This window comes from Protopterus annectens, chromosome 12.part0 (assembly GCF_019279795.1).
Source record: "Protopterus annectens isolate FY-2018-M chromosome 12.part0, PAN1.0, whole genome shotgun sequence".
Lineage (NCBI taxonomy): Eukaryota > Metazoa > Chordata > Ceratodontiformes > Protopteridae > Protopterus > Protopterus annectens.
Genome location: NC_056746.1, coordinates 295,385,481 through 295,402,324, shown reverse-complemented (window position 1 = coordinate 295,402,324; position 16,844 = coordinate 295,385,481). Strand labels below are relative to the sequence as shown.

The following is a 16,844-nucleotide window of genomic DNA, read 5'->3' as shown; positions in this document are numbered from 1 at the left end:
AGTTCTTCTTGGAGCTCGTGTAAGACGCAGCCCAGGATACTGTCTGGTCCCATTGATGCTGTGTTTTTCGCTTTGGAGAGGGCAGCTCTCACCTGCGCATCTGTGATGTCAGGGAGGCTACACTTTGTTGGGATAGACATTTGCTCTTTTGGGGGGGAAGGGGGGAGAAGTTTGCACTGAACCTGTCTGCCAGGATGTTGGCAATGTCTGTGAGTTCAGTGTATTTTTTTGTCATTTTGCACTAACTCAGAGCATATCTGTGAGTTGCCACACAGGTTCCTGACATAACTAAAGAAGGCCTTGTGATTATCTTTAGCGCCTTGTGCAATTTTTCTTTCGAAGCTGGCCTTAGATGATTTTATGAGGGATCGTAGTTTCTTGCTAGTATTGATCCGAGATGCCTTCCCAAGTTCACAGCTTCTGGCCACGGACACTCAGACTGTGCCTGCCAGGGGTTACATGGGCATGTCCAGTTATAGGCCTCGATGTGCTACTCTCCCCTGATAATGACATATGTCTGCTGGAACCAGGTCCCTCCCGGGACTGGCCCGGCTCATGTGAACGTGGCCTGCTGGGGTGTAGTGTGGACAGCTCCCCCCGCAGTACTGGGGCTGGTGCTGACACTGCATCAGCAGCTTGGTGTCCTTGCACGTCCATGTCAGTTGCCAGCTGTTGGTGTTGCTGGCCTACGTCCACACGGCCGTCACTCCACTACCACCACATATTCTAGCACGGACAAGCCACGGTCGATGAAGCCCACCGTCTCACCCAACCGGCTATCCATGACTTCGGTATAATCACGGAGGGCACCTGCAAGTTCATGGAAGTTGTCACTTACAGATGAGAGAGCAGGCCTCTGCAGCCTCCGACCCTGTCTGGTGCACACTTCCATAAATGCCTAGCCCCCATGACGGTCTGAAACGTGCATCTGGTGGTACCAGTTGTGGCACTTCTGCCAGGGGCATGATGACCAGCGGCCCTCCCATGAGCACCCTGGTACATCTGCTTATGTGATGCCCTGCTAGACATCCGGCTATGCCTACTGTGTCCAGACTCATAGATACCACACTCTCCTGTGCACTGCCACCAACTTCCAATTGTCCCTCTGCTATAGCCACTGGTGATGGGGTATCTATAGGCACTGTGACTGTGTTTGGGGCTGGGGTGGATAACAGGGGGATGTCAAATGATGGTGCAGTTTCTGCTTCTGACAACACCGCCTGTGCCTCAACAGTCCTATCATCATTTTTGGTGTCTGTATGGACACCAACATCAGATTGCCTGCAGGAGGGACCCTGACCCACCTCACCACCTTTGAGGGGAAAACAAGAAATGCACTTAGACCTGTAAAGCATTGCATAACAGTACACACATGCACACACACACACACACACACACACACACACACACACACACACACACACACACACACACACACACACACTATAATTCCACCATAATACCTACCTGTCCCTGAGTTTACAGACAGTCCCATGTTTATTCACGTAGGTTCCCCATCCTGCTTCACACTTGGTAACATACACTCATTAATACCACTCATTAATGTATCATTCTTGTAAATGCCTAGACAAATGATCACAACACAAGACCTGTTACTCCATTACCTCCTTGATTTGATTCTAGTAGGTTTTACAAGGCCTCACTGCTGTTCACCCTGGGTATGTCCGGACATCGTGAACATGGCCCACATATGTTAGGGGCTACTACGTTCACTCCATAATGTCATGCACTGAAGTGTCATACATAACTATTGCTCAGTAGATGCAAGATCTGCTCAAGCAACTTATTATGTGGTCAACAGTAATATATGGATACACTCCCTGGTGCTGTCTAGTAATTCCCCAATGCATCTGTAGTGCTGCATATGTGGGTAGTCATTCACCTTTCTGCTTATTGCAGTTTTAACGGTAAACCTGGTGACTAGTTTCCCTCCCAATGCACATTCCATGCTACAGACTTTATTATACTATCAGCTGTCCTGTGATTACACATCAGACAAGTATTCCTGGTGTCTCATGTGTCAGTCCATGTCCATGTTCTGCACGATTCCAAAGGGAAGTACTGACGTATGAACAACCCCACAATCATACATGTGCATACATGACACCCACACAAACACACACATCCTACATGCATCAACCCCCCCTCCACTCCACCAGATTGCACTTACAGACAAAATAACCCCCCCCACCCACACACCTTCAGGTGAGGTTGCACCAAGATAGTACACACAGACCCCATTACCCCAAACCTTATAGTGGCTATGGAGAGTGTACACACCCTTACTGATATGACGCACTCTTCCTTGATATGCCATGGGACCACATCACTGCATATGTTACATTACATGAGCCTGATATGTCACACATGTCCTGTACATTCAAATGCAGTGTCTAACAAATGTGTTAGGTGTGCAGATGCTGACAGCGATGCATACACTCTGTGGGTGCATATGTGTGCATGCCCTTATCATGATCGTTTGTTGCACCTATTGTTATGTGTACTACAGCAGTCACTATTCCTGGCAGGGGTATACTAGCATGGGGCCATCTGCATTTGCCATATATGGTCAGTCTACCCTACACATGTCTCCCAACCCTGCATGATTGCAAGGTCAACTCATGTGCACATCCCTTGGAGTTGACACACTGCCATTACTATTGCTGTGGAGTCAAAGTTACATTGGCCATAGTTCCTGAACCTGACTGTGTGCAGATACAGTCATTCATAGCATCCTTAGGATCCCTGCTGCAGTGCGCTAGTGTGTCATGATGACACCCCCACCCCACCTTCAGCCTTTTTGCAGATGCTTGACAACTATGGCCTACACATGTGTGTCAGTTTGCAGTGTCCCAAACACTAAGCACCACATGTAACAGCCTAGTCCCAGCTAATGAATGGCAAACATACAGATGTATACTGGCAACGGCTCAGTACAGATGGGGATGGTGGACTTGAGGTGGGGTGAGGCATTGGTTGTGCAGCACATGTATCTTACATGATACTGTCTGTAGGTTTCCAACATGGTCATGGTACACCAGTACACATAGCAACGCATGACATTTGGGAACCTCTTCTGTTATGCATACACTACCTTTAGAGAGGCCTGGCTGATCTTTCCTGTGGTACAACTGTCAGATCTGATTACTCTAACCCACAGGCCACACGCTTGCAGAGTTCAGGCAATTGCTGACATGGGACATGCACAGCCAGTACTTGCTAGACATTCCTCTAACCCCCCTCAGTGTTGTGGCATGTTACTGGGCAGCCCGCATGACCAGTTTGCTACATGTGACATTATTTGTCTTGGATGGCCATCTGTTTATTTCCTACATCATTCCTGTCCCATAAATGACTGTCTGCACAGTTTGCCATGGCATATGCAATGGTGAGGTATGGCTGCATTTCCAGCTCATGCGTGCTACCTGCTAGGTATGGGGCCCAGCCATGTCATGTAAGATGTGTGCAAGCCACACCTGCCTCTGTTGCAGGTAAGTGTGCACATTTGATGGCCAAATGTCTTGGACAGCAGACCAATAAGTGGTGCAACATTGGGATGTTTACTTGCTGAATGGTGCATATCCATGACAAATGCATGCAGTCAGTACCTCGACAGCTGCTTCCACCATATTTTATCTGGAGTGTGTGCACACATATGCTTCCAGTGTTTAAGTTATGTATTCCCCATATTTACTGCCCTAACCTACGATTCCATATTACACACTGATTGCTCATGTTGGGACCACATTGCAAGTTGTAAGGCTTGTGGACCGCTGTATTATGATATACTGTAGTGTAGATCTGTGAGAGTTGCCATTGTAATACTGGTATATACACTACTGTAGCACTGTATATGGGTGATGTTTCACACATGTCCCTACTGTAGGTCATTTGTCCCACCATTATGCTCATGCCTGTGAACACATTTTACAATGACAGGATGTTAGCTATATTGCAGGTGTCTGGCATAACCTTCAGATACACCATTATGGTCACCACTGTGATGCACTGTAGTTAAGAGCAACAATACGTGAACATGTACGGCATGCATTATGGGTAGGTGTGTTAGATGTGTGCATAGAATATACCATAGCCATTACATGACTGGTGTATTGGCAAGCATGAACATAAACCATACTCACCAGCTACAGGCTGTTGCCTTGGTGGTATATCAGAGGGATCTACATAAGAGTGTGAGAGATGTGATGTCAGTAGCCACAGCTGTGGCATTGGTACACGGTGGGTGCAGCATTACAGTACATCAACAGTACAAGTCCACAATACTACAGCTTATACACATCTGTTTATTACTATTACGCAGCAACAGACTATATATATGTCATGTCACATATGCATGATCTACCTGTACAGATGCAGATGGATATGTAACAGTGGTCTACTGATGTGCCCTGTGGCCTTATCTGCACACTCCTCAGCCGGTGTGTGGGTATCACTCACTTCCACTTTGGTCTCTGCTAGTTGTTGCATGTGTGAGTGGGCAGGTGCCACAAGGCTGACGAGGGGCTCCTGAACACGTGTCGGGGGGGTGGATGGCATGACCCCCCCCGTTGCAAGGTGATCCACTGGACTGCAGCAGCATGCCGGCGGGCATCGCGGAGCAGGTCGCTGTAATGATGCCGGACCTGCTCATAACTGCAGTTATGCAGGCCGACATCATTGACCCTGTGGACTAGATCATTCCACAGGATGGTCTGCACCTGCTGCTATTGGGCTGTGCTTCAAAACAGCACCTGGTAGTGCTGTACGAGGTGGTTGATGATGACTTCATTTTTATCCGCTAAATACACAGGTAACCTGCCATGTGACATCTTGCCTGAAAGACATAAAAATGGAAACAGGTCTGAGCAACTCATACAGCAAGGTTACCATAGTTCTTAATACATATCTCTGTCACCCCCCCCCACTATATCTGTGGCAGCAAAATGTTCACACAACTCAATAGGTATGGCTACAGCTTAACTACCATTGGGACATTTATTGTATTGTACCACACTTTGTGCTATGTGTTTGTAGCCAGGTTTCCTGTGGGGACATATCATTCCTGGCGTGTTACAGACAATGTCACCTGCATGCCATTGTATGGACTTCTATGGTTCCATATATGCATGTGGTCTGTTTGCTATGGGTATGCAGGAACTCCATCAAGGCTGGGTCTGAAATGGCCTTGTATGCCAGACACAGGTCACCTCTGAGCAGTCTGTATAAGACTGAGTAGAGGGATAGGGATTTTAGCCTATCTGTATAGGACAGGTGTTTGAGACCCCGGATTTTCCTGGTCAAGAACCTCTGTTGTCTGTCCAACTGCTGCATGTGCTTGGCAAGGTATATGCCGAAGGGGGCATTGTACTCAATAATGGGTCTGATAAGGGAGGAGTACAGGGATGTTTTGACCTCCTTGTTCCTGGATGAAATACCCTTATTTATGAGGTGGACCATGTAGAAAGCCTTCCGTACAACAGAGGCAACATCATGGTCAAAAGTCAGGTTGCTATCAACCTGTGTGCCCAAGTCCTTCACAACTGATCGCATGCTTAATACATTGTTATTAATGTGATAATTAGTGGGGATGACATTTTCTGCAAAGAGGATAATGATTCATTTCTTGGCATTCAGTTTGAGGCCATGCTTCTGGCACCAGTCATTAGTTTGGGTAAGGCCCTCTTGGAGGATGTTCACATCACTAGGGGAAATTAAGACAGCACCCAGCTTGCAGTCATCTGCAAACCTGGTCAGCCCCAAACTACTGGTTTTGGCTTGCACCTCAAAAAAGTACATCCCAATCAGTATAGGCCCCAAGACCGATCCTCTGGGTACATCGCTAGTTGCTGGTCTACTACTAGAGGTGGCTTCCCCTACTTTGACTGGGTTCTATCAGTGAGGCAGTTAGCTACCCATCTGGTAACATACAGGTTGATGCCTAGCTAGGAGAGTTCATCTATTATGCCCGAGGAATAGTGTCAAAGGCTTTGTTGAGGTCAAGGTAGATGCTGTGCACTGTCAACCCCTCATCTATGTCTTTGGTGACTGTTTCAAAGAAGTTGACCAAGTTTAACAGGCATGATCTCCCTTTGACAAAAACAAACTGTGAGGGGTGAAGCTTTTGGAAGTTGCCAGTGTCTTTGTCCATGATGATGCGTTCCATGGCCTTGCAGATCAGGCTAGTTAGGCTGATGGGCTTATAATTGCCTGGGTCAGTGGAAGCTCCACCTTTGTGTAAAGGGATAACAGTGGCTGTCCTCCATTCAGCTGGGATGAAGCTGATGCTCAGGCTTTGGTTGAGTAGGGTGTCTAATGGAGCTGAGAGCTCATGCCTGAATTCATGCAGGATGCAGCCAGGGATGTTATCGGGTCCTATGGAGACTGTATTTTTTGCCTTTGAGAGGGCAGGTGCTGGGGATGTCCTGGTTTACTGATGAAGGGACAGGGGGGGTGAAGCTTTCACTGAACCTGTCTGCCACCAGGTTAGCTATATCTGTGGCATTTGCGTACTATGTGCAATGTAGTTGTATATGTTTTTTTCCAAAATGTTCTGGATCTTGTCTCACATTGTTTGTCTGTCCAGTTTTATTAGTTTGGTCTTCAAAGTTATAGCTATAGTTTGCTCTCACTTCATTTCTTTTTATCTTTATCCATCATCGTGCTTGAATTCCACTTCTGCATTTTGCCAAACTGTTTGACATTCCTTCAAAAAGTGGTATAATACTTTATTCTATTTTCCATTTTCTGTTTGTGTCTTGTACCATGGAGGTCAGGTTGCGATTGAAAAGAGTCTGTCAGTCAATCCACTTTCTTGGTTACCAAACTGAAATTAATAGGTAAACAAACAAGCACAAAGCTGAATAATGGGTATAAATTAAATGATTTCATACAGAGATTAAGTTTAAGTCAGGGTACCTTAGAGAGTACAGTACAAACCTATTTGTTTTACTTTTTTATTAAAATACACAAATGTTTGCTTACAGGTACCATGTAATCTGTGTACATTGTTGCTACTCTTACATTACATAAAACACAGTAGGCGGGTATTCAGCAATTAAAAATAGCACACTGTGTAATGCTAAACTTTGCAGTAAGTGCTATCATGCAGGCATACCTTTCAACCTGTTAGAGCAAAAATCTGGACAAAGCCATAAATAATGGAGGGCCAAAGGCCCCGAAATAGGGACATTTTTTAAATATTGCTTTTAGAAACTTAAATTGATAGAATAACAGGTTTTGCATTAGCATGGTTCTCCTGCAGGGGTAAAAAGTCTGAAACCAAAGTGTCTGTGATTATTTTCTGACTATGGTCCTCAATGATTTGCCAGAAAAGCACAATTTTGAGAAACAGACCAAAAATAAGAGGCAAAAATCTGTATAGTTGAGAGGAATGCATGCATCACATCCAGTTCGGAGATATCTGTAGTATAATCACGAGTGTGAATTTGTGTGGTCATTAATATATACTTTCATAAGTACATTATTTTTGGGTGAAAATTTAAATATTTTATTTTGGTATGTGTGAGTATGGATGCTAGTATCAACCATGTCTGTTAATTATAAGATGTACTGCGGTGGTGGTGCTGCGGTAGCGTTGTCGCCTCAGAGTTTGACATTGCACGTTCGATTCTCAGTTAGAGCGTCTTCTGCGTGGCAACATGCGTAAATCGGCATTCCTTTGTTGAAGGTTGTGCGTTAGGCCCGGCAAGCCAGCACGTAAAACTCTACTGCCAATCATTAGCGGACCGGAGTTCCACTGTGGTGACCCTAACCGGGAAAAGCCGAAAGACATAAAAAAAGTACCTATATGAATAAATTGCCTATGTGCATGCATATACATAGGCAAATGCATGCACATTACTCAGGCAAAAAAGCACAAAGATTGCAATATATGTATGCATATATACATACACATATGTATGTATGCATGTTGAATTAAATATTGAGATACATATGTAAATATGCAGGTGCAAACAGAGTCACTAATCATGTTTTACATTTGCCATTACTATGATTTAGCTGGTGATAATGATAATCACCAATGAGTTTTTGTTCATTGTTTTGTGTTTTGAACAAATTCATTGATGATTATTCATTGTACACACACACAGACACACGCAACACACACATTTTATATATATATATATATATATATATATATATATATATATATATATATATATATATATATATATTACATGCTCAGAACACATTGATTACATTTAGAGGTAGTTACACAAATGAGGGTGTGGATAACAGAGTGGAAGACAAGGACAGTACAGTAATGTGATGCAGGCTAGTCAGCATCCAGATGTACTAAAAGTATAATTCCACATTGTAGGATAACAGCAGAACTGTTTGTATTGCTGGGAAAGTGAATTGACAGAAAACTATGTATACAGTGTATAAATCTTGTACTACCTGGCATAATATTATTGTACTCCATAATAAGTCATTATGGCTGCATTACCCTTTAATGTTTAACTGACCCTCAGCATTATGTCAGACATTTGCATAGACCAAAATGTGACATCAACACACTGACCATTCCTTGTGTGTACTGTTGCGGACATTTGACAAGGTGATGGCAGTCCTATCCTTGGACTGAGACAACACGTTCTTGTTTTCATTTGATGCATTCAGGTTTGGGGTATAGCACTGTAGGTCTTATCAGTACATAGCAATGAGAGCATCACCAGAGGTGACATACTGAGTGGGAACACTGTTCTGTCACTGACGAGATATGCAGTCACAGCAATGAAAGCAATCACCAGAGATGACATATTGAGTGGGAACACTGTTCTGTCACTGGCATGAGATATGCAGTCACAGCAATGAGAGCATCACCAGAGGTAACATACTGAGTGAGAACACTGTTCTGTCACTGACATCATATCTGCAGTCACAGCAATGAGAGCATCACCAGAGGTAACATACTGAGTGAGAACACTGTTCTGTCACTGACATGATATCTGCAGTTTAGCTGTCTAGACAATACAGTTTGTGTGAGTAGAATATTTTTCATTCAGGCCTGGGGTGTGTTGTATGGTTTGGGTTCATCCAGTGTACTGGCAGGCAGGCCTGTAAATGCTGTTGTTCACTCATGTCCTGCTAAGTCTTCCAAGATGACAGTATTGCATCTGTATAAGTTTTTAGGTTTTGTTACTTCTCTGTACTAAACACTGTGTTATGTGATGCTGTCATGTAGCTGATGTACAGACGTGATTAATAGGTCTGTCAACTGCGATCTGCATTATCAGATATGTATCATATCTGAAATTTATAGACATTCAAGAATGCCTAGAATTTCAAGTCTGTCAGTAACACACGAAGAGGATGTTATTTTCAAACCGCATGAACATAAATGTATATTGTGTTACATACATGCATGCATACATACATATAATAGTAGCTATTTGTCAAAATATAGGGTTATAGATGGCATGAGATTTTTGGTTGCAGCACTTACTCTTTACTGCCTTAGTAAAAGTGCCCCTGTAATTACCTACTATAATATACTCGGAATGGTACTAAAAAGTATATGGGAAATGTATAGACTGCATTTGCTTCAGCTTTCAAATGCTAATCAGTGTAAATTAACTGTACTGTAGTCAAACAGGCAGGAAAGATGTGAAAGTTGAAAACATTTTACCACAATGAATTATAGAAAAAAGTGAGAAAAGAAAACCAGTAGGATGGAATCACTATTAGACAAATAGTTATGGTGCGATTTCGGAAGGACAACATACAGCATCAGCTAATGAGAAAATACTTTTCAAGCAGTGATTAGATTCAGTTTGAAAGCTGCATGTCATTTTAGAGAAAAGATGCAAATATTTTATTATTTTAGAATATTTGGACATTTGTTAGTCAACATGTTTCTTTGCAAGGCACAACTGTCCAAAGCAATGCTGTGCTGTAAAATGAGGGAAATATGTATGACTATAAAAGTGCACCTACATCATCACACACACACACACACACACACACACACACACACACACACACACACACACACACACACACACACACACAAAAGCAACACTAATAACACACTGTATGAAAAATAATTGATAGTGGAGGGGAAAACATTTGTAGCAACAAGCATGAAAAATACTATTGCCTAGGCTTGAATACTTATTTGCAAAAGCAAGTACATAGTAAAGTAGCTATCACTTCATTGCTAAAGAGGCTGCAGGTCTATGTGTGACAAGAAGATAGCATCTCTAGCTGAGTAAAATCCAGTCATTCAGCTAATCTAATTGCTCATGAGTGGGGGAAGGAAAATACAAAAGGACAAACTGCAGCTGCAAATGCTAAGCATATCCTCTAAAACCCCCCACTGAGAGTTTGTGTAATCTGACCTGCAGTATGCTAAAAAGGCTATCTGAAAACCTTGTCTCTAGCTGAACATGTGACTTACAGAGTACTAAAATGTAAACAAACTCCTCTAGCAAAAAATCTGAGCCAGTGCCCCTTTAAGCAGGCAGCTTTTCCTGAGCTGCTGAGTGAATGAGTTACGATATGACTACATATGTTTTCAATAGTTTATATCAATATAACAATCAAAAGCTGATATCTATCTACTTAAAACCATTAATCTCATGTGAGAGTCATAGTAAACAAAGTGCATAAGTAGAATGTGAGATTTAGACTGTTTACTGTATTTAGTATAAGAATGCTAATATAAACAGTTCTATTCAGTCTTCTAGCTTTAGTGAGAAAAGCATTCAACTCTTTAGAGTTTCAAAAATTATAATTCAGTAAAAACAATCAACGTGGAAATTGATACATTTAATATCTCTTATTAAAGAAATCTATTTCTTATATGATAGTTTAGAAATGCCAAGTGAAGACAGAATGCTTTATGATAGTATTTCTTTCATTTCTGTAATAGTAATTTCTTTAAAAAGAGTGTTACTGCACTTTGTCATTTTCATAGATCTACATACTGTTTCCCATCAGATACAATTATTAGTATGTCTCTCTAAGAACTGGCTTCCCTTCTGACCTCTATTTTGCAAGACAGTCCATTAATTTATTTGTAAAGGATTTTTACTAGTTTATCCAGTGAAGTAGTATAATTCGTCAAGCATGAATATCTGAGCAAAAGCTATTTCTAGTTCTTACAGAAGCAATACGAGAAATGTTAAGTGGAAGTCTAATTTAGTTTTCCTTCTAGGTTGGAAGTTATAGGAAGAGAGAATATTGTTTATGATTACGAAGGGACATCTAGCTACTTCCCTTCATCTGTGATTTTTAAAACTGCAGAACATTAAAAAGAGATTATACACCAGCGTAATCAAATTTAATCTAATCAAACAAATTCAACTGGGAGTCGTCTCTTAACGCTGTATAAATGAGGTACTGCAAACAAATACTAAATCAGGTTAGGAGAGTTGCTTGTGTTGAGTTCTAAGCAATTTACTCGTAAGCAGATCTGACTGTTAAATGAGAATGTATCACAAGCAAGAGAGTGCTGTATAGAGTTACATTCTTTTTCTTTTATTTAAAAATGAGTTTGCTATTGAGATGACAGTTGTACTAGCTCGAGAGCATTCAAGGCTAACAAAACAGAAACTCTCGATTGAATTTGTCTGGCCTAGTATTACTTCCTGGTACAAAAGAACCAGTTGAAATAGATCGCAACAAATTTTATTCAATAGTAAACAAGTTGAAAAGGCAGTCGTGTATATGTGTCATAACTACTTTTTTTCCCATTAACAACTTCTAATTGCCAAATATTATTCAAGACTGGAAATATGAAAAGTTAAACTCTAAAACTTTCAAACAGACTCATTCATTTCACAACAGCATTCAGTCAGATAAAGACAGCTGTACATCCTCTCCGTACCAACCAATACTTTGACTTATAATATGCAGTCTAGTCAACTTTAGAGATCTCTACTGTGATATAATATCAGAATACGTTTTCATTACCATATGATATTAGGACCTTTGACAGTATTAAAGTTGCTTATAACTGTACTAATGAAAGAAATTATTATAACAAAGTTGTAATGAATAAGTGGATAGTATACATACTTATTTAGTTGAAGTGGCACAAGAGAATTATATCTTAGTTGGATCTTTGAGAGAAGATATGTTTTTAAGTTCAGTCCTTTGTTTCTTTTTTTCACATCAATCCAGGTGCTTTTTTCTGAGGATCTTTTAGGTTAGTTGTGTTAGACCTGTCCATTTCTTCAGGAATGGAGATGATATTATTTTTGATAAATGATATTGCCTCCACTAGATTGTTGAAGTTTCCCCAGTCATTTGAGTGTAAAATTCTGATTTTAGCTGGATATACTAGTTGTACTTTTAAATTATTTTGTTTAAGAAGTTTAACTAAAGGCCAGGATTTTTTTCTCAGCTCAAGTACTTTTGATGAGTAGTCATTATCAAATCTTAACTTACTTTGTTTATATGTCAGTGGATTCTTTCTCCAAGCTGATTTTAGTATTAGTTCTTTATCTTGAAATGATAGAAATCTTACCACAATGGATCTTGGTGGAGTATTGGATGAAGCAGGTTGTGGTTTCCCAATGGCTCTATGAGCCCTTTCTATTCAATAAGACAATCCTTTTAAGTCTAAAAGGTCAGGCAGCCATGCGTTTAGAAAGGTTATAATGTCTTCTCTCTCTAGTTTTTTCTTGAAGGCCAAAAATTCTTATATTGGTTCTTCTCTCCCTGTTCTCCAGGTCATCTAGTTTGTTGGTAAGCCAGATATTTTGATGTAGTAGGGATTCTGAGTGGTTTTCTTCTTCTTTATGTCTTCCATCAATGTCAGTCAGAGCAGTTTCCATATCAGATATTTTATTTTGATGTTGCTTTAATAATTCTTTGAAGACATCTGTTTGTTTTTGACAGTTCTCCTTCAAAATTTCCAGATTGTCTGTGAATCTATCCATCTTCAAGGATAACTCATGTAGTGTAGAAGCCATCAATTGAATCTCTTTTTTCAGAGTAGAATCTGAGTGTGAGTTCTTTGAGCTGGCCATTACCATGTCTCCAACTTATTTTGACAGGAAAAACTTTCAGGAATTTCTTGAAGATTGAAGTTCATCTATGAAGTTTTCCTGTTCCTAATTAACGAGATTAATTTTTATCATATTTGCTAGTACATTTTTATAGAGCTCCAAAAGATGCTGCTTTCAGTAAGCCAGCCAAGCTCCGCACCCCCACACTGCTATTCCTGATGCTAAAATCATTCGGTATGCAGACGATTCAACCTTAGTCTGCTCTGCTTCAAACCTCTCAGAATTGCTGACTAAAACTCAAACTGCCTTCTCAACAACTGAAATCTGGATGCACCAAAACCACCTCTCTCTCAATGTAAATAAATCAAAGATTCTACTATTCCCTCCCACAAAGACCCTCTCCTACGATAAAAACAACTTCAAAGTCTATAGTCAAACCAACTCACCTATAGAAGTAGTCCCCTCTGCCAAACTACTTGGTATTACTGTAGATGAACACCTCAAGTTTGATATTTATATTCAACAAAATATTAAGAAAACCCACCAAAAGCTAGGTATGCTGTATAGGAATAATTGCTTTCTCTCCAACTCTACCAGGAAAACTCTGGCCTCGACTTATCTTCTTCCTTCCTTATTATACGGAGCCCCTCTCCTAACCAACCTGTACTCCTCTATCACATCTAAACTAGAAAACTGCTACAACAAAAATCTATAAATTTGCATCTAAATCTAAAAATACCACCCATCACTGCCTAACCCTACAATCCCTGAATTGGCTTGAACTTCCAAACTACCTAGATTATCTCCACCTCACTACTGCACATAGACTCATTTCACCAAACAAAATGTCCCACTATAACATCCTTCCCCCTTATACACCCAACAGAGCTCTCAGATCTGAAAATCAGAACTTAATTACTATCCATAAACCTAAACGTCCTGCTGGCCAACGTCTCCTATCTTTCTCACTAGGCAAAAAATGGAACTACCTTCCCTCCACACCAAGAACCATACCAAACTCAGAAAACTTCAAAACCCAACTATTCAAACACTTGTCCACTAAATGGAAATGTACTTGCCTTCACCTAACCTAATCCATGGGGGTTCTCGCTCTTGTTCCCAAGCTCTACAACTCTCATAGTTATCTTCCTATGAGCCTATCTAAGCTCTCAACAATTTCTATAGCTTCTCTCCTAGCTCTCACCTCCTACAGCTACCCTCACACAGCCCAACCTTGTAAATATTGTAAATAGCATTCTACTGTTGATGTGTGTATATAAAACATATTTACATTTTCTTAAAAGGTTTGTATGTAAACTGTTTCCACACCTAAACCATATCCGTTTTCCTCAAATGAAACTGTGTGATCCCTACCTTTAAGCTTAATGAATTTAACTATGCATGATATTGAATGCATTTATGAGTAACTATTCTACATAAGAGCTTTAATATTAACTGTCATTTGTATTTAAATTGTATAATGCATCTTGGAGCTTTTCTCCCCGGGCCTCCACTGAAAATGGGTCAATTCGACCCAATGGACTTCCCCGGTAATCAAATTGTAAATAAAATAAATAAATAATTTCACAGCAGAACACAGCATGTGTGACCACAGCAGGTATGAGGCTTTAAGCAGAAGTATGTGTGTGTGTGTGTGTGTGTGTGTGTGTGTGTGTGTGTGTGTGTGTGTGTGTGTATTGCCCTTTTTAGGGGGGGCAGTTACGTTAAATGACTTGCTCTGGCTTAAACCTTGTACCTTGATGACAGGAGGCAAGAGCCTTAACCCTCTACACCAACTGCCACTAGCTTCTTTCCCCTTCGTTAAATCACTGAAAATTGCAGTCAGAGTTTTACAACATACACGTTGATGCAAAACCTGTTCTGATAATGGTTTAAGTGTCTTAGAATAGCCTAATAGCCTTATTTTATTTATCTCCACTTTTGTAGAATATCTCTGATTTTGCCTCATGTTTATGCCTGTCCATGAGCAAGTCACACAACCAGACAGTGCTTTGGGGTAACTGGAAATTTGGGCTAGGCTCCTCAAAGGTCCCCTGGCCTGCAAGCCTAGTAAACAGTACCTATGAACCTCAGTAGTTATAATGCAAGGGAAAGAAATTGACTGTAGTAAACAGGAGCACTTTTACATGAGCCATGTTCTTTGGATGTGATCCTTGGTGTCCTTAATGTTGACAATGTGTTTATTATTTAGATGCAAATGAATTGGACAGCATGAAGTCTGAGTTTCATGTTAATATTTTAACTATGAATACATTTTTATTCTATCTTTTTTGTAAGCACACGTGTGAACTGCACTGTTTGGGCTACAACAGTTTGTCTAATAGTACAGATGAGTAAGGTTATGAGATGGTAAAGAGCTGCTTTCCATCCCATAGTACATGGTTTCATTCCCTCAGGGTTCATTTGTCTTCCATGTCTCTGCCAAGTTACTTCACCAGACAGTACTCCTGGGCTGCTCCTGAAAAGGAACATGTCAAGTGGGCTGTCCCATTCTGTTAGCAAATGCGTTACACATTTGTCTTTTGAATTCCTGTACACTTCACATAGTTGTTAATAAGTGCATCACTATATGTTAACTAAACATGAATTCCAGCGTGTCTATTGTAGTTTAATAGGTTGCCAGATGCATTTTCACTAAATGTGATTTTCAAGGGAAGGTTACTGTTGCTTGTGATATATCTGTTTTCAATGTGCAGCTATTTGCTTAGCAAATGGCCATCAGTGTTTGTGCTATAGAATACTAAATAAGTTTTACATACAAGTCCACATCTCTGTAATCATTGCAAAAAGTAAAGAAGAAAATGGTATGAATGCTAACAGTCTGGAACACTGTTCATGGTAAATGGAGGGAGAGAACCAAATAATGGGACACTGGGATGGCTGGGAAGGGGCCTAGTCTATTTCCCTGCCTAGGGTCCATTTGACCATGATCCAGTTCTGGTTAAAAGCCTCAGCATGTGTCATTATCCACTCTTGCAAGATGCCTGCACACTCCTTTTACTTAATCAAGACTGAAATTTTAAGTAACTGTTTTAGTGAAGGGTAATGAGTTCATATGCTCTTCTCACTTCCACAACTTCAGGCTGTACCTAACTGAATGTCTGAATGATAATTGTATCAAGGCAATAATGTGAGTGTAGGTGTGTACATATCTCTACATGTGAACATACTGTGTGTCCCTTTTGCACATTTTATAACAATGCATTACATTTTTTCTGGTCATGTATTCAAATGCTGCAAATAAGAGTCTCTAATGGGCTAAACTTAACTACCCAACCAGTAAATAATTCAAAATATCTTACAATTACATATTCATATGAGTTTAATAAAACAGAATTAAGTCAGACATATTGCATACTTGTCAGACTACGGTACCTTGTTGAAAGAAACTTGTTCATTACAAATGGGACATTCATGGGAGAGGTATCTCAGTGCTGAGTCAAAGTCGATGCTAGACCGTGCAGCTTCTGCTGCCTCTTCTAAACTGAAGTGTCGCTCTTCAATATTTATTAGGAGGCGAAAAATCCAGTACTTTTCATCTGGCAGTTTAAAAGGACTAGATGTCAACATCTTCAAAGAAACATTAAATAATGAATACATTGCGTCTCAGAACATACCTTTTCACATTGATACTTTCTTTTCAAATTAAAGATGCACTTTACATACTTTTTGTTTCATATCATGGATGAACTTACTGCAGCAAATCAGTTTTCCACAATTCTTTAAAAGCACTCCTACCTGAATATGGAGTATGTTAAAATACTTAGGGTGCCACTCTAGGTTTATTCAGCAACACATTAATACCTAAAGTAACAATCAGTT

At 40.6% G+C, this 16,844-nt stretch overlaps 1 protein-coding gene across 2 annotated transcripts in view; it reads right to left on the bottom strand.

The window, feature by feature from the left end:
• Positions 1-16,593, bottom strand: part of LOC122816525 (E3 ubiquitin-protein ligase RNF31-like) — a 1,306,074-nt gene extending 1,289,481 nt beyond the window's left edge. For both annotated transcript variants that reach the window (XM_044089364.1, XM_044089365.1), the window contains exon 1: positions 16,398-16,593. In XM_044089364.1, coding sequence (XP_043945299.1) covers positions 16,398-16,592 — 195 coding nt within the window. In that variant the 5' untranslated portion in view covers position 16,593. The remainder of the gene's footprint in view (positions 1-16,397) is intronic.
• Positions 16,594-16,844: the final 251 nt, after the last annotated feature.